This window comes from Lepus europaeus, chromosome 16, assembly GCF_033115175.1.
Source record: "Lepus europaeus isolate LE1 chromosome 16, mLepTim1.pri, whole genome shotgun sequence".
In the NCBI taxonomy this organism is placed as follows: Eukaryota; Metazoa; Chordata; class Mammalia; order Lagomorpha; family Leporidae; genus Lepus; species Lepus europaeus.
Genome location: NC_084842.1, coordinates 43,501,540 through 43,527,342, shown reverse-complemented (window position 1 = coordinate 43,527,342; position 25,803 = coordinate 43,501,540). Strand labels below are relative to the sequence as shown.

The following is a 25,803-nucleotide window of genomic DNA, read 5'->3' as shown; positions in this document are numbered from 1 at the left end:
TGTTTTCTTCATTTGTTTTCAGTAACTGTTACTGGGTTTGTTACTTTTTCCTGAATACAGAAGTCAATACCCACCAGGGGAGTCAAGTCATAATTTAGGAACTGCCCAACCTGTCAGACCTCAAGGTCGGAATCATGAGGTGACCTCCTTGAAAACAATGTTTCCTCCTTTCCTGATCAGCCACTGAAAACACCAACTGATGAGCCCCAGCTGAGGATCGGCAGCCTAGGCAAAGCTGGACAGAAACTACTGTGAGTAGAGTGGGTGCAGTGGCTTCAGTTGCAGCCTGGGATGTCTGCACCCCATATCAGACGCCTGGTTCTAGTGCCAACTACCTACTTTGGATGCTAAAGCTTATCCTTCCAGGAGGCAGCAGGTGATACTCACATACTTGGGTCCCGGGCACCCATGTGTGAGAGACCCGGATAGAGTCTGGGCTCCTGGCTTTGGCCTGGCCCAGGCCAGGCTGTCACAGGCATTTGGGAAGTGAACCAGTGGACAGAATCTCTCTCTGGCTCTTTACCTTTCAAATAAAATGAAAATAAGTAAGTAAAAAAACATAAAAAGAAACTGCTGTGAATTCACACTCTGCGTTCTAGAAGGAGCGTGCCTCCCGCTTGTGAACCCAAACCAAAGAGGCTTCTTCTACAGGTTGTGAAACAGTTTGCCTGCTGATTGCTCAAGGCCGTTCTGTCTAAGGAGATTACAGCGGACAAAGGAAGTGGCCTTGGCAGGGGCTACACACAGGATGGAGCTTCAGAGTCTCCGCAGTGAGTGGTGAGAGGGAGGCTAAGCCAGGGCTCTCCAGAGGGAGGACGTCCAGAGTGGCCACTGTTCCCAGCTGGACACAGCAAGAATCACATGCCCATTGGCACAGTAGCTGACGGCCTGTCTGAAGGAGGTGTTCATGGCCGACAGCTCTTCTCACACTTGCAGCTCTGTGAGGTCAATAAAGCAGCTTCTACATCACTATACACAGAGGCAAACACGAGCAGAGGCCTGGCAACTTCAAGGCTGTTGCCCAAAGCCACACAGCCGGTTAGAAGAGAGCCTGTACAAGAAACCAGCTTCCTAATACCCAGGACAGTGTCTGTCTCCCACAGTCTGCTTCCTCCCCAGCCAACACTCACCCTGAAAGATAATTTAATGGAAAACGATACTCATAATAGTAATCCAACAAAGAGGAGAAGAGGGACAGTGGTGGGGAGAGAGGGTCATCATTTATTACTTTTTTAAATTAAAAAAATTTAAAGACTTACAAAAATTTTATATATTTATGGGCTACCACATCATGTTTTGATACATGTATACATTGCATAATATCCATTGTATGATGCCAATCAGGTTAACATTTTAAATATTTATATATTTAATGAATAACATATAAATACATTTATATAGTATATAATACTTAATATATGTTTAATAAATAGACAATATAAACAAATTATTTTAATTATAATTACATATAAATTCATTAGTGTATAATTATATATATTATAGACATATAATATATAAATATGTATAATATTTAATTCAAACACTTACTATTTCTTTATAGTTAAAGCATCCAAAATCACTCTGACATGGGATGGGACATGGGATGCGGGTCTCCCAAGTTGTGTCTTAATCCCTGCATCAGATGGTTGTCCCCTGGGGAACTTCCTGCGCCTGTCTGGCTATAACTTAGTATCTGTTACTCAACCTTTGCCCATCCACCCATCCTGCCCTCCTTTCTACTCTGGTTGAGCGGATTACCTCCTGTTTGGAGTATCTCACATGGTTCCTGCTTGACTGCTGAAAATAAATCCCAGCTGGACAAACATCTTTCCTTTCTAGAGTAATAACCAGTGCCAACATGGCTGGGCTTAATCTTGTGAGTGGATGGCATTTTCCTCTCACATAGAACTCTGAATTCATGGTACGAATTTCTGGTAAAATGGCAAAGAATCACAAAATGCATTTTAGAGAAAATCATGGTCTCTGAGAAGTCACAGGTGCCTTTGAAGACATAAAACAGAACATCTGGTCTAATAATCTGTGAGAAAACAGGAGAGAAACAATCCCTATATTGATACATAGTAGTAAAATTTGTATTTGTCTTTATAAGGACTAAAGCAACTTACACACCAGATCAGAAAACAAAAGCACCAATAAAAATATATGGTGACAAGGCATGAAAAGTAGACAAATAGGTTCTTACTTTTTTTTCCCAGTAAATATTCCCAATAATATTTGAGGTTTGTTACTTTGACATGCAACTTTTTGATAAGTTCAGAAATTCTACCTGAAATGCACTGTCAATGCCTTAGGAAGGGACAGGGAGAGAGACAGTGAGAGAGAGACAGAGAGGGACATGGAGAGAAAAGAGAGAGGGAGGGAGAGCGAGTGCTCCATGATTAATAACAAACCCAATGTAAGTGGGTCATTCCTTAATGGATGAGCACGTATCACAGGTAGAAGCAGACTGGTTCCGGAAATATTTCAGCCCTATTACTAATTAAAAATTCCCATCATGGATGTGTTTTAGTCAATACTAACAGCTATAGAGGCATTTTAAAATATTCACAAAAATAAGTATCTTATTAGAGACCTAAATTACGATGAGAAATTTGCTGTTCTCTGAGAGGGATTGGGTGTTTTTCCTGTTGCTTCCCCCCATTTAAAACCTAATTCTGTTATCAAATAGTGAAACTTCCCCACACAGGAAATTCTCAACAAACACATATCAGCATTTAACTACTGACAGATTGCAGCAGCAGACATATGAGTCCTTTTCTTCATCCCCACTCACTCATCTCAGTTCTAGTGGAAGGTGGACCTGGTACAATTACTTGTGGATGTTTAAAGAACACAGGCAGTAAACTGAGCACAACAAGAATGCTTCAGAAAAAAAAGAAAAACTGTCCTGTTCACACTCTACATTCTTGTATATCATATATATATTCTTATATATCACCTCCTGAAAAAAATCTCCTTTTTCAGGGTAGGTTGTGTATTCCTCATGTGAAGTGTTGTTTGGGATCAGAAATGTTTAGGATTTCATAGTGTTTTGAATCTTGGAATATTTGCACATATTTAATATGATATTTCAGGGATGAGACTAATCAGGGAATTCATTTGTGCTCCCTATACTACTTACACAAATAGCTTGAAGGTAACTTTAGATACTATTTTACACAATTTTGTGCTTGGAACAAAGTTTCACAAGAAGTCAGGGATGGAATTTTCCAAGTGTGGCTTCTTGTGAGCACTTGAAAAATTCCAGTTTTGGAATATGTCCGATTTTGGATTAGGGATGCTCAATCTGTACATTATTTATACATTTCACTGCTCACCAATGTCCAGAAAGAGGATGTTAAAGAAGAGACCCATGTATATGTAATTCCTCATCCATCAACCTGGTTCTATCTGTCACTAAGCAATCAATGCACCAGAACAGCAAGAGTGCTTTCGGTTTAAGTGCCAGAGGATCAATGCCGACCACAGGGCTGACAGCTCCATCCTCCAGGAGCTTGTGATTTAGAAACTGAGAGTGGGCTTGCTCCTCAACTAAACATAAAAAGATCAAAGATCACCTTCATTACAAGACAGTACACCCAAAAGTCAATGACTGGTTCAGCAGTAAGTGCCCCCATGGTCCAGAAGGAGACATTATGGAGCGGTGTGTTCAGAAGATGCATTATGAAGAAGAAAGGATTTAAACAGGGCCTGAGCGATAGGCAGGCAGGGAAGGAGCAGGTGCTTTTCCACCACAAGGACTAGTGATTTCTACTGCTGTGATGCATCATGGGAAACAACAGTGTGAACTCTTCACTGTTATGCTAGAACGATCTTTCAACGACTGCTCTCAGTACCTAGGATCTAGAGTGGGTGTTCCGGTAACTTACTAACATGGGCTTTTCACAGTTGATTGACACATGACTGCATAAAAACCTAGATTAACTAAACCTCATAGAGAATGGGCACCAGACCACTGAGTCTAGTCTATAACCTCACCGAACACATCCACATATCTAACAAGAGAACAGGCATTCATCACAAGAATTCATGTCAGCTATGGAAGCCTGGAAGCTGCTTACAGGGTGAGATCCAGTGATGCTCACCAAGAGGTCTCCAGGAAACAGGAAACTTTGGAAAACAGTCTTAGTGGATTCCAAAGTCAAGATGAGGTAGATTTTCTGGCAATGGACTTTGAGTATTCTTGGCTACTTGCACAAGATAGCCATTCTTGGTTTGATATTTTTTTCATCTGACAGAGTTAGACAGTGAGAGAAAAACAGATAGAAAGGTCTTCCTTCCATTGGCTCACCCCACAAATGGCTGCCACGGTTGGAACTACGCCAATCTGAAGCCAGGGAGCCAGGTGCTTCCTCCTGGTCTCCCATGCAGGTGCAGGGGCCCAAGGACTTGGGCCATCCTCCACTGCCTTCCCGGGCCACAGCAGAGAGCTGGACTGGAAGAGGAGCAACTGGGACTAGAACCCGGTGCCCATATGGGATGCCGGCACCGCAGGCAGAGGATTAACCAAGTGAGCCATGGCGCCGGCCCTCAGTTTGATACTATTAAATACTGTATTTACTGGGTCCTAATTGCAAACATACACACAATCTATGATCATGGTTTATCGTGGAGAGGATGTTCTGGTTTTGTGTAGCATCCCAATGAACTGACATTGAAGCAGCATTCTGAGGTCAAGTCAATGTAGTGAGTAAAATCACTCAGAGATTGCCCCAAAGAGAAGACTCTCGGACCACAGCTTAGCTCCAATCAAGTTCCTGCGCCCATGAGGCACACTGGCTGAGGTACAACAAGAATACTACATTCAGGCAGCTGACCACTGAAACAGTCACAGACCTCTATTCACAGGAATGCACAGAGGGGTGAGCCCATGGCGTATCCCTCTAGTTCCCTTTTAAGAACACCAGAAAAACTGCATCTACTTTACAGGAATATTGTGAGGACTACCTAAGTGTTTGCAGTTATTACTATCATTATTACCTTCACAGCCAGCACATTTATCAGTTGCAAACAGACTGACCTAACGATTAGGCTCACTTCTTTCATGCTCTCATATCAATGACCCAATGCTGACAAGTGAGTATATGCTTGTTATCAGCCATTGTGTGGTCACAGGAAAGATGTGTCCCAATCTGGGCAGAGGATGGCCCTGCAGCAGAACAGCGGAGCTGCTGGCTCCAGACCAGGGAGGAAACTCACCACATAAAGCTTGCGCCAGATGACCGCCCATTCTCGCAGAGTGGTTGTGAGCTCCTGTACCAGTGGGAGCTCACCAGGAATCACGGTCTCGTGCTGCCTGTGGAGAACCAAGCAGACACTCAGTTCGCTGTAGGGTGATTAGAGCTACGTTTCTTCATGGGGATCATACGCCACGATGCTCAAGGACAAGAATGGGGCTGCTTAGGTTTAAAACAAAGCAAAACTCGTACATGGTGGGGAGGGGGGCCTGAGTAGGGGACTTTATGACATCTGAGCATCTGAGAAAAGAGCTGAACAGCACAGTCCCCAAAATGAACTGGGTTTCTGCAATGGATGGACCCATGCCCAGCCTCGACCTCCCTATTTTAATTTTAATTTTCTTATTTATTTGAAAGGGAGAGGGTAGAAGAGGGGAAGGGAGGGGAAAGGGGAGGAAGGGAGGGGAGAGGAGGGGAAGGGAGAGAAAAGACTCCATTCATAAACTCATTGTTTCCAAATATCTACAACTGCCAGGGCTGAAACTCAGAACTCAACCCAGGTCTCCCATGAGCAGGCCACGACCACTTGAGCCATCACTTGCTGCCTCCCAGGGCACACACTTGCAAGCAGCTGGAATTGCGAGTAGAGCTCACTAGGCACTCTGATACAGGATGTGTATACTCCCAAGTGGTGTCTTAATTGCTGGGCCAAACACCCCAGATCTCCAGTTTGGTTCTCTCTGGCTGCCTCAATTATCAAAACAGGTTGGCTTTGGGGATTTTTGCAGTTGGAAGCCAAAAATTCTGTTATTTTCCATGTTTCTACCTGCAAAGCAACTGTTTTAATCGGGCGTGGGGTGGGGTGGGGTGGGGTTGGTGAAGAGGTGAGGTCCCAGGACTTGCTGGCGGGTCCAGAAGTAGTGCTCTCCTCTACCACGGTCCTGGGTTTCCATCTCATCTGCTGCTTCACAGCACCATGAACGTACACAAACCCAAATCCTCACTTACTGACAACACACTTCACAAAGGTAGGCACCACATTTACTCATGTAAATCTTCTCCGGTATTATTATGATTAACAACAGGAGGAGAGAGCAAGAGCAAGCAAACACATAGAGACTCATGGCAGGACTGCCAGATTTAACACAGAAAAATACATGTTTACATTTCAGTCAGATTAAAAGGATTGTCAAGAACATGCATGACCCATGAGATATCTGGGACAAACTATGAAAAATTACCGTCTCCAACTTACAACAGCTTGACTTATGAGTTTTCAGCTTTACAATTGTCTGAAAGTATAGCCATATAACCATTTTAGTACAGTGTTCAATAAGTCACACTTTAGTATAAAATAGGCTTTGTGTTAGATGATTTTTTCCAAGCTAGCCTAATCCAAGTATTCTGAGCATATTTAAAGTAGGTTGCTAAGCAATTGTTTGGGAGGTTAGACGTATAAAATGTATTTTTTTTTTTTAATTTTTTTGACAGGCAGAGTGGACAGTGAGAGAGAGAGAGAGACAGAGAGAAACGTCTTCCTTTGCTGTTGGTTCACCCTCCAATGGCCACCGCGGCCGGTGCACCGCGCTGATCCGAAGCCAGGAGCCAGGTGCTTCTCCTGGTCTCCCATGCGGGTGCAGGGCCCAAGCACTTGGGCCATCCTCCACTGCACTCCCGGGCCACAGCAGAGAGCTGGCCTGGAAGAGGGGCAATCGGGACAGAATCCTGGAAGAGGGGCAACCGGGACAGAATCCAGCGCCCCGAACGGGACTAGAATCCGGTGTGCCGGCACCGCTAGGTGGAGGATTAGCCTGTTGAGCCATGGCGCCGGCCTTAAAATGTATTTTCAACTTAAAATATTTTCTACTTCTGATGGATTTATTGCAATGTAACCCCATTAGAAGTTGAGCAGCATCTCTATATGCTATTATCTGAATTGCAAGTTTAACTGGGCATTCTGTACTTTATCTGACAACCCTAACTAGTAGGATGATGCCTCCTCTCTCACCTGTATACCAGCGTGGTAGGAGATGAGGTTTTTGGTCCTGGTTCCGCCACTGAGGAGTTGTGTGAGTTTAAGTACATCTCCACCTCTCACTACAGGTGAGGATGCTAGGGCTGAGGATTTTCTTTCTAGCTTCCAGGCTGCATGACTCTGGGATCCAGCTGATTTTTCCTCAGCCCTACCCACCTGTCAGTCCATCCTGGGATGACAATTCTACTCTAGACTCTCCTTGTCACCTCCTTAACTCACTTGCCCATAGACTTCATCAACACAGCGGCCTCTCCCTCCCAATTTGGCTGAGTATCTCATTTTTCTTAGCTGCCCCAAAGAAAGGACTTTCCAGGGCAAATAAGACGGGGCAAGAAATAAGAACACCCCCCCCCCCAAACTTACAGATTTTATCTGCAGAGCACATTCATATGCATTAGGTCAGTGGACTCATGTCAAGCTCATGACCAGTGTAGGGCCAGAGACGGAAAATCCTAATATGAAACACCAAGGTGCCCTTGAGGTTAAATGACTCATCCATGGCTCAGGGATGATAAATTTAAGCTGTCACCTACACATCTACCCCTCAGGACTTAACCACAGGAACTCAAAACGTTCACATGTGCCCCACCCCCCTCCACACACACATACACTGAGCAGGTTGTAAATGCAAGAGGGAGGCCAAGGCCCTTAGGTCATTACTTCTGTCATTACCATTCTGGGGAAGGATGCCAGGGAGGAACAATTATAGAAAGAGAAGACAGAGGAAGTAATTATATCAGGGCAAGGTTTTTATTAATTCATCTCTCATAGGAGGAGAATTGCAACTGATGATATGAGAGCACTATGAATGGATATACGGCATTCTTTAATGACAATCTTATAGCTTCATCTTTTTCCAGGAGTCTGCCTACATGGGACCTTACCCTCTGTCTTCCACAGTTGCTTCTTTCAAATGGATATACGTTTCAGGGAAGATACCCTGTGGAGAAAAAAAAACTGTGGTTATTTGAATATAAAAAAACCTAAGCCCAAAGTAAAGAGCATGAATGACAGAAAGAATGAATGGGAACACTTGTGCAGAGGATGACTGGTGCCTCAAGGAAGGCATGGCTGAAACACTGGAAAGACAGAAATTAGGATTTGGACTCAGAGAGCTAGGCTAAGTGCTGGCTGCAACAATGGTTAAGTGAGCTCCTAAAACCTCCCAGCAGCTCTTATCTGCCATGAGATACTTCTGGTTTCGGGTCTCATTTAATGAGGTGGAGGGCAGTGTAGGACTCAGCAGCCCATAAAATGATACAGATTTTCTCAAGTAATTCTTTTCAGCACTTTCACTTACATCAAATCTACTTGGTTATTTTTAATACATTTTAGTCTCGAATAGCTCTCCCCTCTATATCCCTAAGAGGCAACTCCACATTAGTATCGTGAAGCTGTCCATAGCAAAAATTAAGGCCCAGAAAGATGTAAGGAAAAGACAGGTGACTGGCAGGTACAAACTACTGAGTTTTCACTGAGAGACGTGCTTATTGCCCAACAGAGAAGAGGACACCCAGGGCAGGCACTGTTGGTCTCTGCTCTAAGATATCTTCAATGGCGGCATCATGGGTTCAACAGCTTTCTGCGCTGTTCCTGGAGGAATCAGTGTGAACTATGTGGGCATTACTTGTCAGGGTGACCTCAAAGGCATGTGGGGGTGTGTCCTACTACCTGGAGGACAGTGGTACACGATGCATATGCCCCTGGTGATCCTTAATTCACTCAGAGATGGGACACAAATGAATGTCAACAGGGGTGGGTCCAAGTCCAGGTTCATGCAATGTATTTGACCATACCATACTCTCTCCCTTTTCATCCTTTGCCAATGAAAGAGGAAACATCGAGAACAGCTGAGATTAAGTTGCTCCCAGCAAGGGTGAGGACAGGGTGGATCCTGCAACTGCTTTAGTCAGAAGTAAAAGGGGCCATTCATTCCCGCCACGCAGAATAAACCAAAGAGCCACATATCTTCTTCTCATGTGGAGAAAGGGGCCGGCATGGGGTGCGTGAGTGAGAAGGCACTAGCAGGATTCCAAACCTGTGACTGATAGAGCCAAGAGTACATGCACAGACAAGGGACCCTGACCTCTTTCATGATGGGGACAGGATCCAGAGTGATTTCAGAAAACTAATCAAAGAGTGAAACAAAAAGTCAACACATAAGTAAATTAAACTGGGCCTGATTCCTGAAGCTCCACATTTGTTCCTGGGATGCCAAAAACTGTGCCTTCTGTCTGCTGAGCTCGGGTCAATGCCTTGTTAACTGTCATCTGCACGAAGAACCAAGTCATGGAGCTCACCCTGAAGGCATCCTGCTGAATGGAGTATGTCGACTACAGAAGACAAGTACTGTTTGATTCTCTGACTCTACTTCTATGAAATCTCTGGAATCATCAAGTTCATAAAGACAGAAAGTAGAACAGAGGTTGCCAAGGGCTGAGGGCAGAGGACAATGAGGAGTTACTGCTTGAGAGTACAGAATTTCAGTTTGGAGATATGAAAAAGTTCTGGAGATGGATGTGAATATACTTAATGCCACTGAACTGTGCACATAAAAGGGTTAAGAGAGTAGATTTTATGTGATACGTTTCCTACCACAATTAAAAAGGGAGACATTGGGTAGGAATCAAAAAGTCATAGTCATAGGGCTTATATTTGGGAATTAAGTAAGATGTACCATTGCTAGGCCAAAGGAACATTCTTGGAGAAGACATTTTCAATCAAGAAGATGAAGAAGCTAAAATTCTCATGTAGTCAAAATCTAGGGACATCCCACCTAAAAACCTAGTAACTACTAGTCTCCAAGACAGAAATAGTCAGACATACAAATAAAGTGATGAATTTTGCAACATCCAAGCAGATCATAAACATGAAATATATGTTGGGTGTTCAGCCATGATGATTTTCACACTAAGGGAACACTTATTTTATCGTATTACCACTTGGGCACTTGAATCTTCTTTCCACGCTAGCACTTGGGCCTTTTATAGTCATTTAATTGTACTTCCTGTGCCACTATGATACATAGAAAGCCACAGTAAACTGGGGTAAGATGCTCTGATTTACAGCTTCCCTCTCAATTCTGCCTTTTCTTTCTCAATGCAAATTACTCACTTGAATAAAAAAAGAAAAAAAAATTAATGATTCTCTAGATGCTATCCTTATCTACACTCCCACAATCCTGCCAGGATCAATAATTAGTTTCTGAAAAGCTCTTGGCTTCTTCAGTTTGTAAAGCCACCAGCTCCTTTCATTACCACTCTAAATGGCTAGGTTGGCTTATAAATGACACCAAGAATTTCCATTAAAATAATAGGCCTTTCAAGGAGCTCTTTCCCTAAAGACTGGGAAACACGGGATAGAGCATTAGGAGAGCATTTCTAATGGGCTGGATCTCTTAATGAAGGGGTGTCAAAAGTTGAGCACAATTCAGAACAAATGTCTTTGAATTCCCTCCATCTGCCCCCCCCCATCTCTCCATAAGAAAGATATTTCAATTTAAAAAAAATCAACAAATAAAGGTCTGGCTCTTTTTTGTATCATCATTTCATTGATTATAATATTTTTCTTAATTATCAACACTAAGGAGAAGCTCTTACTGAAATAATTCATTTAAGGGCAACGTTCTATGCTTAAAAAGAATTTTAAGAATGCTTTAATGGGTACAAAAAAATTAAAAATGCATCCGGAACTTATCATTCAGATCTCAGCAGGGCACCCTATTCATTGACTTTTCAACGCAGATAACAAGAGCACCACTAGCAAGATGGATTTTGATATATTAGGAAATCACAGGGTGCATTAGTGACTGAGGTTTTCCATGTTCAAGAAGATTGCTATTCACTGTGGTCTTTCTGAAAAAGAAGACTCATGCTTCACGACCTTCTGTCAATATGACTGACACTGCCAGTTAAAAACCAAGCATTTTATTTGCTCCTTACATTTGTAGATTTGGCTTTGGCTTTTAGTGTGTGTGTGTTTTTTTTAAATTAACTTTAAAAAAAGGATTGCAAACTAAGTGACAGAAGTATTCTTACTCTTTAACAAACAGAGCAACAAAGCCCTTAACTCTAAGTGTACTCTGAAATAATGGCCACTTCCATAACTATGAGTAAAATAAACAGTGATGTGGTTAAGGGCCCCAAGTGGCCACACTCCAGGTACGGTCTCACTAAAGGTGCAGAAGGAAAGTGCTTTGCTCTAGGTCAGGTTCTCATTCACCTCACAAGGTTCGCTGTCTTAGATCATTATCTGAAGGCCCAGAGAAACTGAAGTCAGCAGGAGTTGAAACAAAACTAATTAAGTTGAAAATGACATGCAGCCAAAAAAAAAAAAAAATCTAACTGTGGGTATAAAAAATTAAATTCAACATTGGGGTTTGTGGAGGCAAAAAAAAAAAAAAAAAGACCAAAATTCTGGGAGTTGCTATTTGCATGAAATGCAAACTCTGATTTGTTTTGCTGGTTTATTAAACTGTCATGGTTGAAAAACCCTGTGTGTATACACATGTATGTGCAAATACTGAGTGTGACTGAATTTGCAACAACACAGAAAACAGTGCTGGTTTTCAATGGCTTATCCCTTGTAGAAAGGTGTTCTCTGGGCCCTGTGCTCTTCTGAGAGTTGACCCATCCAAAACTGGCCCATCTGCACAGGGTTGCTTGTAGCTCCCACTGAGTTTGAAGAATAAAATCTGTGGGCTTTTTTTTCCCCCCACTTCCTTCTTGATAAACTCTAAAACGTTTCTCCTTCTTCCTCCTCTAATGTACTATTTGGCATGTGAACTAATTGCAAAATAATAAGGTCCTATCAACTTTGCTCTTTGAAAAGGAAAGTGCTGACATGCCATGCTGCCCTAGTGAGCACCATCAAAGGAAAAGCACTGACGTGAACTAAAATAAACGGAGGGGGGTATTAACATAACTAATAGATTTTCTTTAGCTTGATGATCAGTAGCTTTGACAAGGGAAAGGCTGCCTAGGTCAGTGTTTTTCAAACTCTGCCCACAATGAATAGTAAGGGATACATTTTCAAGACAACTCAGTACTACATACAAATACATAAAATGTAATAGAAATTACAAAAATATGTTCTTAAAAGTTCATTAAAAGACATCTACCACTGCTTCCAGCTTTCTTCTTTATTGTTCAGTTCTGATGCAGGGAATATGTTGGTTATATGCCCATTGCACTGATTTCATGATGTATTATTGGTATAGTCACTTTGCAATAAAGGAAAGAATCAAGTGGAAACAGGAGACCCTTTAGCTCTGGGATTTTAGAATTGCTGGTAAAGGATAAGGGGAGAAGTAAGGGTTCCTCCCTTGCTGACAGAGAGTCCCACTACCGCAGCCTGACGGTGTTACCACCTTGTGTAGCTTGCTGAACAGGGAGCAAAAAGTCCTCTGGTACATTCTCCTTGAATTGGCTGGTGGCATGCAGCTGATGGAATTTACATTATTACACTGAAGCACTTTGGTCAAAGAATTTGTTTTCAGTTCAAAAGAGAAGCATCAAAGACAGCACATACCAGGTCCAGAGAGAGGGTACAGCCTAGCAGAGAATAGCATAGCATAATACAGAAGCAGTAACCAGATTTCCAATGAAATAAAAGAATGATAAGCCATACCTTTTTGGACTTATTGTGCAGGGTATATCCTCTGTACCAACCTGTCGGGGCATAAGAGAACACAAAATGTTTTGTGTTTTCTGGATTATTAAAAAGATATAAGCAGTAAAAATTTTCATGTTATGTTAGCACACCGTGATGGAGCCCAAGAGAAAATCAGCACACAATGCACTGGAGAAAAAGTTTATTATGTAACAAAAAAAATCGAGACCTACTTTAGAGTTGAGTTCTTTTAATAACTACAGAATTTAACATTCACTTAGATCAATCTTCACTTCTAATCTTTTGGAGAAAGAACAGAATCCCCCCTAACCTCCCAAAAGAAGGCAGGAGACAGTCCAACATTTTAACATTAACCTTACATGTTTTTACATGAATGAATATCAACTTTTATCACAAATACACATTTTACAAGTTACTTTATCCTATTAAAAGGTATTTTTAGGCCAGCGCCGCGCCTTACTAGGCTAATCCTCCACCTGTGGCGCTGGCACCCCAGGTTCTAGTCCCGGTCGGGGCACTGGATTCTGTCCCAGTTGCTCCTCTTCCAGTCCAGCTCTCTGCTGTGGCCCGGGAGTGCAGTGGAGGATGGTCCAGATCCCTGGGCCCTGCACCTGCATGGGAGACCAGGAGGAAGCATCTGGCTCCTGGCTTTGGATGGGTGCAGCGCACTGGCTGCAACACACCGGCTGTAGCGGCCACTTGGGGGTGAACCAACAGAAAAAGGAAGACCTTTCTCTCTGTCTTTCTCTCTCACTGTCTAATTCTGCCTGTCAAAAAAAAAAAAAAAGAAAGATATTTTTAAATAATTTATATTTTTACTCTCTCATTCTTCCATATTCCCAGGTTAAGGACAACTATTTCTGAAATAAATTTAATTTGTAGTAGCAAACTTTACATGCAAAAATATTTGCAGCTGAAAACAAAATAAAAAAAAAAACAGCATGACATTTTGTGCACTTCTTAGTAACGCTATAAGCACTCCCCTCAATAAAGATTTTACTGCTTGGTTGCTGAGTATTTAGAAGGCTTTACCTTCATTTAAAAAGTTTCAATAATGATATATACACCTGAGGCTTTTTTTCCCATCTTGTCTTGTAAAGGGAATGTACAATTTAATCTGTCCATAAACAGGCACTTGTACTGAATGTTTATTAAACACCAGTTATAGGCAGTTACTGTGATAATTATCCTTACTCCCCATGCCCATGAACTAAGGCAGCAAGGTGGTCATTTCATCCAAGAAAACCCTGTCGTAAATGGCACACACATTTCAGGTGACCACACACACCCAGGAGATGGATTTGATCATTAAACACTGTATATATGCAGTAAATTACACTGTGCCCCATAAATATGCACAATTATTATGGGCATACTTTAAAAATTTTAAAAATCAGTAAGTAAATAAATAAAATTTAAAACTTTAGGCATCCCAAACAAGGTTCTAGCATTCTCTTGTAATTTGTTCTGTATGAGCTCACAAATAGATCATCTACTTTGTACAGGTTACAAGTAAAAAACTGAATTTAACTTCCGTGGACACAGACTCTATAATGTTTTCACACTGCCACTGGTATCCAAAAGTCTTAAGACCCCTGCCGTGCTTTACAGGAAGGAGTGGGGCATTACATTACAGAATTGTGGTCTGCACCACGGCACAAGGTCGAGAAGAAGACATCTGAACAAGAAACACTGCTCCTAGGTCAGGACGCAGGTGTGTAAGAGACCCAGATGCAAGAACACCAAGCTAAACATTTCTCCCGAAACCTCAAGAGTCCACGGTCATCTGTACATATTTGCTCAGTTGCTAAAACACGAGAATGGTTTTTGGTGAACACATGGCTTCTACTTTATCTGGGACTAAGGGTGGAGCTGGGGTGGGGACAAGCTGGGGAACAGCACTTCAGTCTTTTCCCAGCAGCTCTCACCTCTCAGTGCCCTATAAAGCCAAGATGTCACAATAGAGCATTTGCTCCACTTTCAGAGAACACATGTGTGCTTCTGTAAACAGTATTTTGCACAGCCATTCATCACAGAAGTGTGCTTTCTAAACCAGTCACTTTTGAAAAAATTTTTTTCTTTTCTTTACCTCCTAAGCCTTCTCTAGCAGTGTGAGTAGAACCCCCATCCAAAGGCACAAAATTCCCATCATTCCCATCCTTAATTTGTAAAAGTGAGTGTCTTCTTGGGATTAGATAGTAAGAAAACAAAGTCTCTGAGGTTTAACTCATTTGCTGTCAGAACTCCACAAATTCGGCTGCTAATCACTGCAAAGACTATGGTAACAGCATACAAGTATGCTTGCTCCCTTCCACATTATAAACCTGGGCAAGAATACAATGTTCCAATTAATCCCCAACACTTAAAGCAAGCTGACCACAATTAAATACAGGATGCTGTTAGACCTTGCAACACAGCATGGTGCAGAGTGTAGCAATAAGCAGTCATATAATGAATGGGTAGTGTGAATGGGTCAGCTAAACCTCAGAGGCTTTCTCTAGTTATTACACGATTGAATGGAAGGGACTGGTGTGGGGGATGATGAGTCCAGAGAGCTACTCCTACACTAAAGTGAAATGACCGTCTCAAAAAGTAAGATTATAGCAGCCATGGTGAACACCAAAAGCCATTCTATAGCAAGGGTTGCTCTTTCATTAGGACAAAAAATGCATTTCTGTTTCCCTGGGACCACCCGAATCTAGGATAACAAATCTGTTCTTTCTGATTTGAAAATATCAGAGTTCTCAATGTCAAAGTTATTTACCTTAGCTGGCTTCCCATTTTTGTTTTTTAATTTAAGATGTATTTACTTATTTGAAGGCAGAGTTATAGAGAGGGAAGGAGAGAGGGGCAGAGAGAGAGAGAGAGAGAGAGAGAGAGAGAGAGAGAGAAGGAGAGAGAGAGATCTTCCATCTGCTGATTCACTGTCCAAATGGTCACAACAATCAGGGCTGGGACAGGGCGAAGCCAGGAGCCAGGGCTTTCCTCTGGGTGTTCCACCTGGGTGCAGGAGTCCAAGCACTTGGGCCATCTTCCTCTGTCTTCCCAAGCACCTTAGAGGGAGGCAGATTGGAAGTGGAGCAGGCAGAACATGAACCAGCACCCAGGTGTCACAGGTGGCTGCTTAACCTGCTGCACCACAGCACCGGCCTCCAGCAGGTTTCTTAGAATCCCTGTCATCAAGACTTTCATTGCCCCATAAATAAATAAATCTTTTTAAAAATGGGAAAGGGGCTGGCACTGTGGTGTAATAGGCTAGGCTTCCACCTGGGGCACCGGCATCCTACATGGGTGCCGGTTCCTGTCCCAGCTGCTCCTCTCCTGATCCAGCTCTCTGCTTATGGCCTGGGAGAGCAGTAGAAGATGGCCCAAGTGCTTGGGCCCCTGCACCCACGTGGGAGACCTGGAGAAGTTCCTGGCTTCAGAACAGCGCAGCTCCAGCTGTTGCAGCTATTTAGGGGAGTGAACCAGGAGATGGAAGACCGCTCTCTCTCTGGCTCTGCCTCTCTGTAACTCTGCCTTTTAAATAAATAAATAAAATCTTTTTTTAAAATAAAAAGGAAGAAGTAACTACCAGAGCACAACGTGAGAGAGGGAACTGGGAAGGAGGCAAAAAAGAAGGCTGTAAAAAGGAGGCATGATTCTCATCCCTAGATGTCCATTAGACTCACCAGGGACCTCAGAGTCACTGAGGCCTCAACAGCCCCAGATATTCTGATTTAATTGAACTTAGGTTGGAAACAGGATTTGTGCTTCTCAAAAGTTTCCCTGGTGATGCTTATGTGCAGCCAGGGTTCATTACCACAGATACTGGCTTTAAAGGTCATGGAAGAATCTGGGTTTTATTCTAAGTACAATGGGCAGCACTGGAGGGTTTAACCATCCTCATGCCCTGGACTTTGAAAGTGCATGCTGGCTGCTATATGAGAATGACCAGCAGAAGGAGAGATACACCTGAAAGAGGAAACCCTGAGTGGAGACTGGCTGGTGCAGAGCTAATGGGGAGATATGAAAAGGCACAGGGCATACTTGGAATCAACTGGAGTTGCTCCTGGTTTCATTGGAAATAGCCATCAATGAGGAAGGAAAGGTGAATACTCAGGGAATTGAGCTCCTGGGCTTAAGCAAATGGGTGTGAACAGCATTACTCTTTGATGTAGAAGACTGAATGGGCAAAGGGATTGGGAGGTATATCCAGGCCATTGGGCTTCCTTCCCTCAACAACTGAGTCCAGGAGCCAAGAGGTGTAGCAGAGCTGTTTGCGTGTTTGAAACAAGGGGTTGTGGGGAGGACAACGGCAGGGGGAGCCAGAATGGCATGGCAGGGGGTGGTGGACTGGCATGGCAGGTCACAGCTCAAGCAGAATGAGGGGCACCCCTTAGGGACAGGGATAAGGGGTGTGAGCTCCCAAGTGGGGTGAGGAGCCTTCCACACAGAGGACTTGCAGATAGGGGTAGTGGACTGGCATGGGAGAGCAGAGCAAGAACTGGGGAAGGGGCTTTCCTTGGGGACACAGTGTGGTAATGCAGATGGGAAACTTGGTATGCACTGGGCAGCTGGTCAACTACATAAATGTATTAAAAATACAGGAAGTGAAGGGAAAAACTGGAAATGAATCTTGGGGTGCTGAATTGAAACAAAGGTGTCCATGTGAATGCATGGCTTTTAACCTAAATAAGTCAGTCAAAATTAACAGCGGTACTAATTTACACATGCCTATTATCTCTAGCTCTGTTGAAATACTCTGTTCATTCCATTTCCTGACCCTCAGGCAGATGATGAAGGAGGCCTTAGAGAAAAGACATAAATGGCTTGAGTGCCGCATTCAAAGCAAAGCAGGATGACAGAAGGCTCCATGAGGAATGAATCCAAGCAACAAATGGAACTGAGAAATTATCTCATTTGTTTAAACATACTAAGGGGTGGTAAACACTGCTGTCAGCAACTGTGAGTACGTAATAGAGGTAGGTTCACAGAGAACCAAGGAAAAAGGAATTACCTACCACAGGAAGAACGTATTTTTCAAGAAAGGAAATGTCATCAAGAAGCATCCTACAGTCCATTCTGCATTTACTACATAGGCTTAATAAATCAGGGGCCAGCACTGTGGCTTGGTGGGTAGAGCTGCTGCCTGCAATGCTGGCATCCCAAATGGGCACTGGTTCAAGTCCCAGCTGTTCCACTTCCGATCCAGCTCCCTGCTAATGAGCCTGGGAAAGCAGCAGAAGATGGTTCAAGTCCTTGGGGCCCTGCTCCCACCTGGGAGACCCAGAAGAAGCTCCTGGCTCCTGGCTTTGGATTGGTGAAGCTTCAGCAATTGCAGCCACCTAGGGAGTAAACCAGTGGCTAGAAGGCCTCTCTCTCTCTCTGCCTCTGCCTCTCTGTAACTATGCCTTTCAAATAAATAAATACATCTTTTATAAAAATAATTCAAACAATGACTGTTACAAAAACAAAATTTTATCCAGGATAAAATCTATATTGGGTTATCCATGTTAGGGAAATGGCTATATGTACAGATAAGGCAGTTAAATCCTTATCTTCCATAAGAAGTTAATAAGCAAAATTGAAAATGCAAGTATCAAGTCATAGCAGCAATTATTTAGAAATGAAGAGGTTTCTATCACAAGCATTCGCTATAAGAGTTGAAAGACTTCTGAAAGAGTTGAAACTCCTTCAAATCGAAAGGAACTAGGAAGGTACTGCTGTTTTTCAACTTTCAAAAATAATTTGACTATTATAAAAATTATGATTGATAAAATTAAAAATAAAAACAATAAGGCTCCACAAATAAATGCTGGTAAACCAGAACTAGGCAAAGACAAAATCATGGGCATAGAAAACAAATCAGTAGTTGCCAAGTGCTGAGGGTGTCAAGCGGTTGGCTTAAGAAGGAGCGAGAGAGTTTGAGGGGCAGCAAGAAGGGCTTAAAATCTTGACTGCTTTTGAGTTTCATGAATGTCTGTATTTGTCAAAACCTGCACAATTATAAATTAAATAGGACAAATGTCTCTCCAAATAAATTGTACCTTTTAAAAATGAGATACTGTGGGGCTGGCACTGTGGCACAGCAGGTAAAGCTGCCACCTGCAGTGCTGGCATCCCATATGGGCACCCATTCGAGTCCCAGATGCTCCACTTGCGATCCAGTTCTCTGCTATGGCCTAAGTCCTTGGGCCCCTGCACTCATGTGGGAGACCTAGAAGAAGCTCCTGGCCTCTGGCTTCAGATCTGCACAGCTCTGGCCATTTTGGCCAATTGGGGAGTGAACCAGCAGATGGGAAGACCTTTCCCTCTCTCTCGCCTTCTCTCTGTGTGTTAACTCTGACTTTCAAATAAATAAATAAATAAGTCTTTTTTTAAAATGAGATACTGCTATACCCACTTGAATGACTCGCGTCAAAAACTGAAACTCATAAAAATGTATACAATATGAATAGTGATAAATAAACTGTAGCAATTCATATAATGGGTACAACTTGACAATACAAAAGAATGAACTGATATGTGGAACAGCATGGGTGAACTTTGGATTAATCAGCTTTTCATCAGTATAACAAAATACCTGAGGCAGGCTAACTTTATAAACCACAGAGGTCCATCTTGGCTCAGGGTTCTGGTGCCTCAAAGTCAAAGATCAGGTGGGTCTGGGTGTTTAGGCCTCTGGCGATAGCTTTCTTGCTGCATTGTCCCAAGGCAGCACAGGACATCACATGACAAAAGACGGGGAGTGTATGTGTCTGTGTAGGCTTATGTGGTCTGTCTCTCCCCTTATCAGGTCACCAGCATTCAATCAGGGCAGCCCCAGGCTAATAACCCTAATCTAATCTGATATGATCGAATCTAATCACTTTCTAAAAGTTCCACCATAGTCCAATGAAGTGTCCACCCTTTTACTACCATTAACTAGACACTGGGGATTCAATTCCTGCAGGGATTTGGGGGACAATCCTAGTCATACCATAGCATACCTACAAACTGCCAGGATGAGTAAGATAAACCAAACACGACAGGCATTTATAATTCCACTTATATAAAATTGACAAACAGGTAAAACTAATCCACAGTGAGATGAACCAGATCAGTGGCTGTTTGTCAAGGGTGGGAATTGTGTGAAGGAAAGCACCAGGGAATTTTCTGGGATGAGGAAAATGTTCTCCTCTACCTTGATTGGAGTATGAGGTACATGGATGCCTTCATTTGATAAAACCCACTGAACTGTATGTACATATAAGATGGGTACATTTTGCTGCATATAAATTCTGTAATTTTTTAACAACAAAGTGAAAGTATACACTATAAAATACTGTTAGTCTACAATGCAACTACCTCAGAGTAACACAGAATTGCACCACTTAAATATGAGTGTGACTGAATATTTTCATTTGAAATTGCCTCTGAAATGAGTTTGAGTCACCTGTGAAAAATCGCGGGACTATTTCTTCACTACTTTACTGTGTACTGAGTCTCCCTATAAACATTACTCACCTTCATTACTCATGTCACGCTTCAAAACTGACTCTCAAAGAGTTAACTCTTTCCAAAGCTCGATCAGCCTGGAGATTTGTCTACTGAGTCAACAGTAGCTATAGGTGCTAGGAGAGTAAGACATACAATCTCTTCCCGTCTTATATCGTCTTTATAATGGAAAGAAAGAAACCTACAGAGTCATCACTTGCTACCTATTTGGGATTGGTTCCAGAAACCCCCTTTGATATCAACATCTGTGAGTGTTCAAGTTCCTTACATAAAATGGTGTAGTAATTGCATACAACATATAAACATCCTCCCATATGCTGTAAGTCATTTCCAGATGACTGATAATACCTAATACCATGTAAATGTTATGTAAATAGGTACTACACTGTATTGTTTAGGGATAGCTATCAGGAAAAAAAAAGCTTATACATGTTCAGCATAGTATTTCAACATTTTGACTTTTTAAAAAATATTTATTTATTTTTATTTGAAAGATACAGTGACAGAGAGAGAGAAAAATTTTCCATGTGCTGGTTCACTCCCCAAATGGCCCTAACAGCTGTGACTGAGCCAGGCTAAAGCCAGGAGCCAGGAACTGCATCTAGGTTTCCTATGTGGATGGCAGGGGCCCAAATAACTGGGCCATATTTCACTGCTTTCCCAGGTGCTTTAGCAGAGAGCTGGATCAGAAGTGGAGCAGAAGGGACTCAAACTGGCAATCCAATATGCAAAGCTGGCATCACAAGCAGCAGCTTAAACCACTGCAGCGTAAACAACACCTGCCCCAGTATTGTTTTGTTTGAGTTTTAGTATTTTCACCTGCCCTTGGTTGAATCTGCAGATGGGGAACACATAGATGTGGATATGGAGCGCTGAATGTGTGTGAGCACACAACCTTATGAACAAAAAAATGTAACTTCACATAGGGCCAAAAGTTATCAAGGAATGAAAGACAATAATGTGGCGAAGGCTGACTCATTGGGATGGAGCTACTTCAGAAAGTGTGGTCAGGAAGCCGTCTCTGAGGAGGTACCCTGGGGCTGAAGAGGCACATGACAAGTGTGGCATTCATTCATCAGACACAAAAACTCAGAACGCTGGTGTGCCAGACCCTGTCTCTGAGGAGGAAGGAAACAGCTTCGTAAACACAGAATGAAATACAAAAGGGCCTTCAGTGGAGAATGCTTGGAGACACTGGCACACCAAGAACAGAGCTATGAATGCACTAACGGCACAGAAGAATGGCTAAGGGGACGCTAAAGACCTTCTGAATAATGAAAGCATCATTCCGATGTGTAAGATATGGAGTGTTCTGTAAAATCTCTATTTTATGACCACAAGATAAATTAGTTTCCCCTCACATACATATACAAAAGATCAATAAATTATTTTAATAAACGCAAGAAGCAGATTAGGGAAGGGCGGGTGTTTGGTGGTTAAGGGATGGCTTCGGATGCCTGCATCCCACATTCCAGTGCCTGGGTCTGAGTCCTGGTTCTGCTTCGGATTCCAGCTTCCTGCTAATGTGCACCCTGGGAGGCAGTGGTGATGGTTCAGGTACTTGTGCTCCTGCCACCCATATGGCAGACCTGGATTGAGTTCCTGGTTCCTGGCTTTAACCTGGCCCAGACCTGGTACTTGATGGCCTTTGGGGAGTGAACCAGAGGAAGAAAGATCTCTCTATCTCTGTCTCTATTTGTTTGCCTTTCAAATAAAATGAAAATAAATGTTAAAAGAGAAATAGGGAGTAATTGCTTAAATGCACATGCGTGTTGGGGGAGAGGGTTCCCAAAGTGGGGAGCAGGTGCTAATCTTGTTGTTCTTCCTGTGTCACTGACAGCTTGCTGGATAAAACACAGTTAATTAGGCTAAAGTCAAAGGTTTCATCCACTGTGGGCCAAGTACACCTGTCAGGTTTCCATGGCCATAGCAGCCCTGGCATCCCCAGTGAGTTGTCGTCCCTTAGAGGAGACCAATGAGCAGACACAGCTGGGTGCAAACCAGCTCAGCCTGAATCCCTCCTTATAGGGAGTCAGTGCTTCAACTCCACGTCTGCTGAGCCTCGAGCCCCTTACTACTCATAGTGAGCTTCAGAAACCAAGTTCAAAGGCAGAAAGTCACAGGATGGGAGGAAAGTAAAAGCTGCTTCTATTCTTTCATATCTTTTTCTGTGAAACAAATCAGTCTTCCAGGCAAATTAGCTTAGTTCAATCTTGTGCCTTTGAGCTAGGCAGATATGTTAGATGTTGCAAGTCTGAGGTCCAAAGGAACTCAGAACTCACTGAAATCCAACACTTTCACTTAAAAGAAAGGAAACAGAGACAAGGAATTGAGAAGGGCTTGTCCAATGTCAACTAGTGACTGGGAAACAATTGCCGGTCTCCTGCCTGCGAGCTCAGATCTCTTTCCCTGGACCAAGCTGCCTCTGCAGTCTGGCACGGGATAATAAAGGGGCCACTCCCTCAGTGCACCACCTCTCAGGTAAGGTGAGCTTAGCCACGGAATCCTGTCAGGACAAGGCACATAACTTTCACAAGCTTATAATCCAAATGGATAGGAACTTGTATTTGTATTTTTCTAACAAACACAGAAAAGGACCTCTGCAGTACTCAGCACACAGCAAGCACCCAATACCCTTTACTGTGACTATATTAATGAGGAAGAGAAGGTCTCCTGGAGCAGGTGGCCAAGCGTAGACTGCACGCCTGTAAGGAGTGTGCCATGGCATATGTACCTGTGAGACATTGGCAGGGACTCCAGGGGCCCCTAGCAAAGAAAGGAAAAAACACAGGAAAGAAAAACACATGATGTAACTCTCCAGTAGCCTGCAGGAGCGGGAGATGGGAGAAACACACAGGGTGTAATCTTCAGAGGTAGGGGAGTCTGCCAGATGGACCTGGTTGAGCACTCTGCAAGCTGCACCAAACAGTCTACTCCAGGGTCAATTCCCTGACTGGCTCCTGTAGGACACCTCATTAGCACACACTCTGACAGATCAGAACTCCCTGCTTTAGAAACATAAAACTCCTGAGCCTCAGGGGCCTCCTTCTCAGCTGCCAGGAGGCTTTCTTCAGCAAGTACCCTTCGCTTTGCTCAGTCCTTCCTCGGCGTGTGCCCCGTGTCTCATGGCTGTGAGACACAGCCCGGCAGAGAAGAGAGGCTGCAACGCAGAAGGCAGCAGCACTCGTCCATGGGGCCAGCAGAGGAGAGATGCTATTACACAGAAGACGGCAATGCTCTACGCAGCTGGCAGGCCGGACAGAGCTGCACCACGGGAGCTGTGCTGCTCCTGAACAGCCCAGGGAGTGGAAGAATCTGCCGTGGCTCTTCGGGACGAGATGCAGACCCTAGCAGCCAGAGCCGAAGACTCCCGCCACTGCTCCTGTGGCACTGACCCCAGAGCTGACTGCAAGGTCTGAATGGCCTTCCTTTCCCTTGGGCAGAGCTGGGCAGGGCCACAGAAGAGGAGGCACTATTATGAAGAGAACACGTCTGAAATCCAAAGGCCAGTTTCTCTGTCCTGGGTCCTCCTTAACCAGCCCTATGGAAGTCCATTTCCTCTGTAGTTTATTTGAACTAATTAAGGCTTCAATGTCTTAAATTTCTTTCCAGAAAAACATTTCATTAAAAAAAAAAAAATCATTATCTCATAAAACCTAACTCTGCAGCTAAAAATGCAAAGATGTTATCTTCTGGTTGCCTGCAACACATGGTGTTGTCAGACTTATTAAAAAAAAAATCTTATTTATATGAGAAATGGAGTTGCACATAGAGAGAGGGAGACAGAGAGAAACATCTTCCACCACTGGTTCATACCCCAAATGGCCGCATCCAAAGCCAGGAGCCGGGAGCTTCTTCTGGGTCTCCCACGTGGGTGCAGGGGCCCAAGGACTTGGGCCATCTTCTACTGCTTTCCCAGGCCACAGCAGAGAGCTGGATGGGAAGAGGAGCAGCCAGGACTCGAACTGCTGCCCACATGGGATGCTGGCACTGCAGGCTAAGCCTACCACATCATGCCCGGCCCTCAGACTTCTATTTTCAACCCACAAGTACTTTCTTGGACAAGCCTAGGGACTGGGCCCAGGCAGTGTTGGTGGTGGCGGAGTCGGGGGAGGAGGCTGGGCCGGCCCAAACCCCAGTAGATACAACAAAGCAATGATGCACCCAAATCTCTACTACAAAACTAAGAAACCTTTCTCTGTGCCTTCACACACACTTTACAGTTCACTGGGCAGAAAAAAAAAATCACATTTCCTCTGGTCTTCTCCACATCATCTCTCTGGCTGCCAATTTTCTTTATATTTTCTGGATGTGACTTTTTCTTTTCTTTCGTTTTAAAAATGAAGTAAACTGGGGCTGGCTCTGTTGCACAGCGGGCTAAGCCTCTGCCTGCAGCACCAGCATCCCACATGGGTGCCAGTTCGTGTCCCAGCTGCTCCTCTTCCTATCCAGCTCTCTGCTATGGCCTGGGAAAACAGTAGAAGATGGCCCAAGTCCTTGGGCTCTGCACCCACGTGGGAGACCTGGAAGAAGCTCCTGGCTCCTGGCTTCAGATTGGCGCAGCTCTGGCAGTTGTGGCCATTGGGGAGTGAACCAGCAGATGGAAGACCTCTCTCCCTCTCTCTCTCTCTCTCTGTAACTCTACCTCTCAAATAAATAAATAAATATTTTTAAAAAATAAAAATGAAGGGTCCAGCGCCATGGTTCACTTGGTTAATACTCCGCCTGTGGCGCCGGCATCCCATATGGGTGCCGGTTCTAGTGCCGGTTGCTCTTCTTCCAGTCCAGCTCTCTGCTGTGGCCCAGGAAGGTAGTGGAGGATGCCCCAAGTGCTTGGGCCCCTATACCCACATGGGAGACCAGGAAGAAGCACCTGGCTCCTGGCTTTGGATCGGCGTAGCTCCAGCCGTGGCGGCCATTTGGGGGGTGAACCAACGGAAAAGGAAGACCTTTCTCTCTGTCTCTCTCTCTCACTGTCTAACTCTATCTGTCAAATAAAAAATAAATAAATAAATAAATAAATAAATAAATAAAATAAAAATGAAGTAGACCTGCTGAGAGTTAGCCCTTCTTACTAAAATTCTAACTCTTCTCTTCTGTGGTGCATTTCTCTAGCTAACCCAACCACTTCAAGAAGGCTGGACATGATAGCATGGGGCATATACTTTTATCAGTGGTAGCAATGAATTTGCAGCAACTCATTCTTAAGATGGTTATCATCAGCATGAGTTTGTAAGAATTTGTTAAGACAGCAGAGAGGAACAGGTATGTGAGTGAGGAATCAAGCAAGATAAATCCAGTAAGGGCCACTTTTTATAAGGAACTATGCTAGACTCTGAGGAGCCTCAAGGAGTAGGAGGATAAGCCCCAATTCCCCCTCCATCACAAGGGCAGAAAGGAGACCACTTCCTGCCTCGGCAGAGCAGCAGGTTTGCGTGGAATAGCTGTGGGGGTGGGGGT

At 43.6% G+C, this 25,803-nt stretch overlaps 1 protein-coding gene across 1 annotated transcript in view; it reads right to left on the bottom strand.

The window, feature by feature from the left end:
* Positions 1–25,803, bottom strand: part of DOCK5 (dedicator of cytokinesis 5) — a 233,930-nt gene that overhangs the window by 137,772 nt on the left and 70,355 nt on the right. The window contains exons 3-5 of the mRNA XM_062213659.1: positions 12,862–12,902; positions 8,118–8,173; positions 5,221–5,317 (exon numbers count right to left, since the gene is read on the bottom strand). Coding sequence (XP_062069643.1) covers positions 5,221–5,317; positions 8,118–8,173; positions 12,862–12,902 — 194 coding nt within the window. The remainder of the gene's footprint in view (positions 1–5,220; positions 5,318–8,117; positions 8,174–12,861; positions 12,903–25,803) is intronic.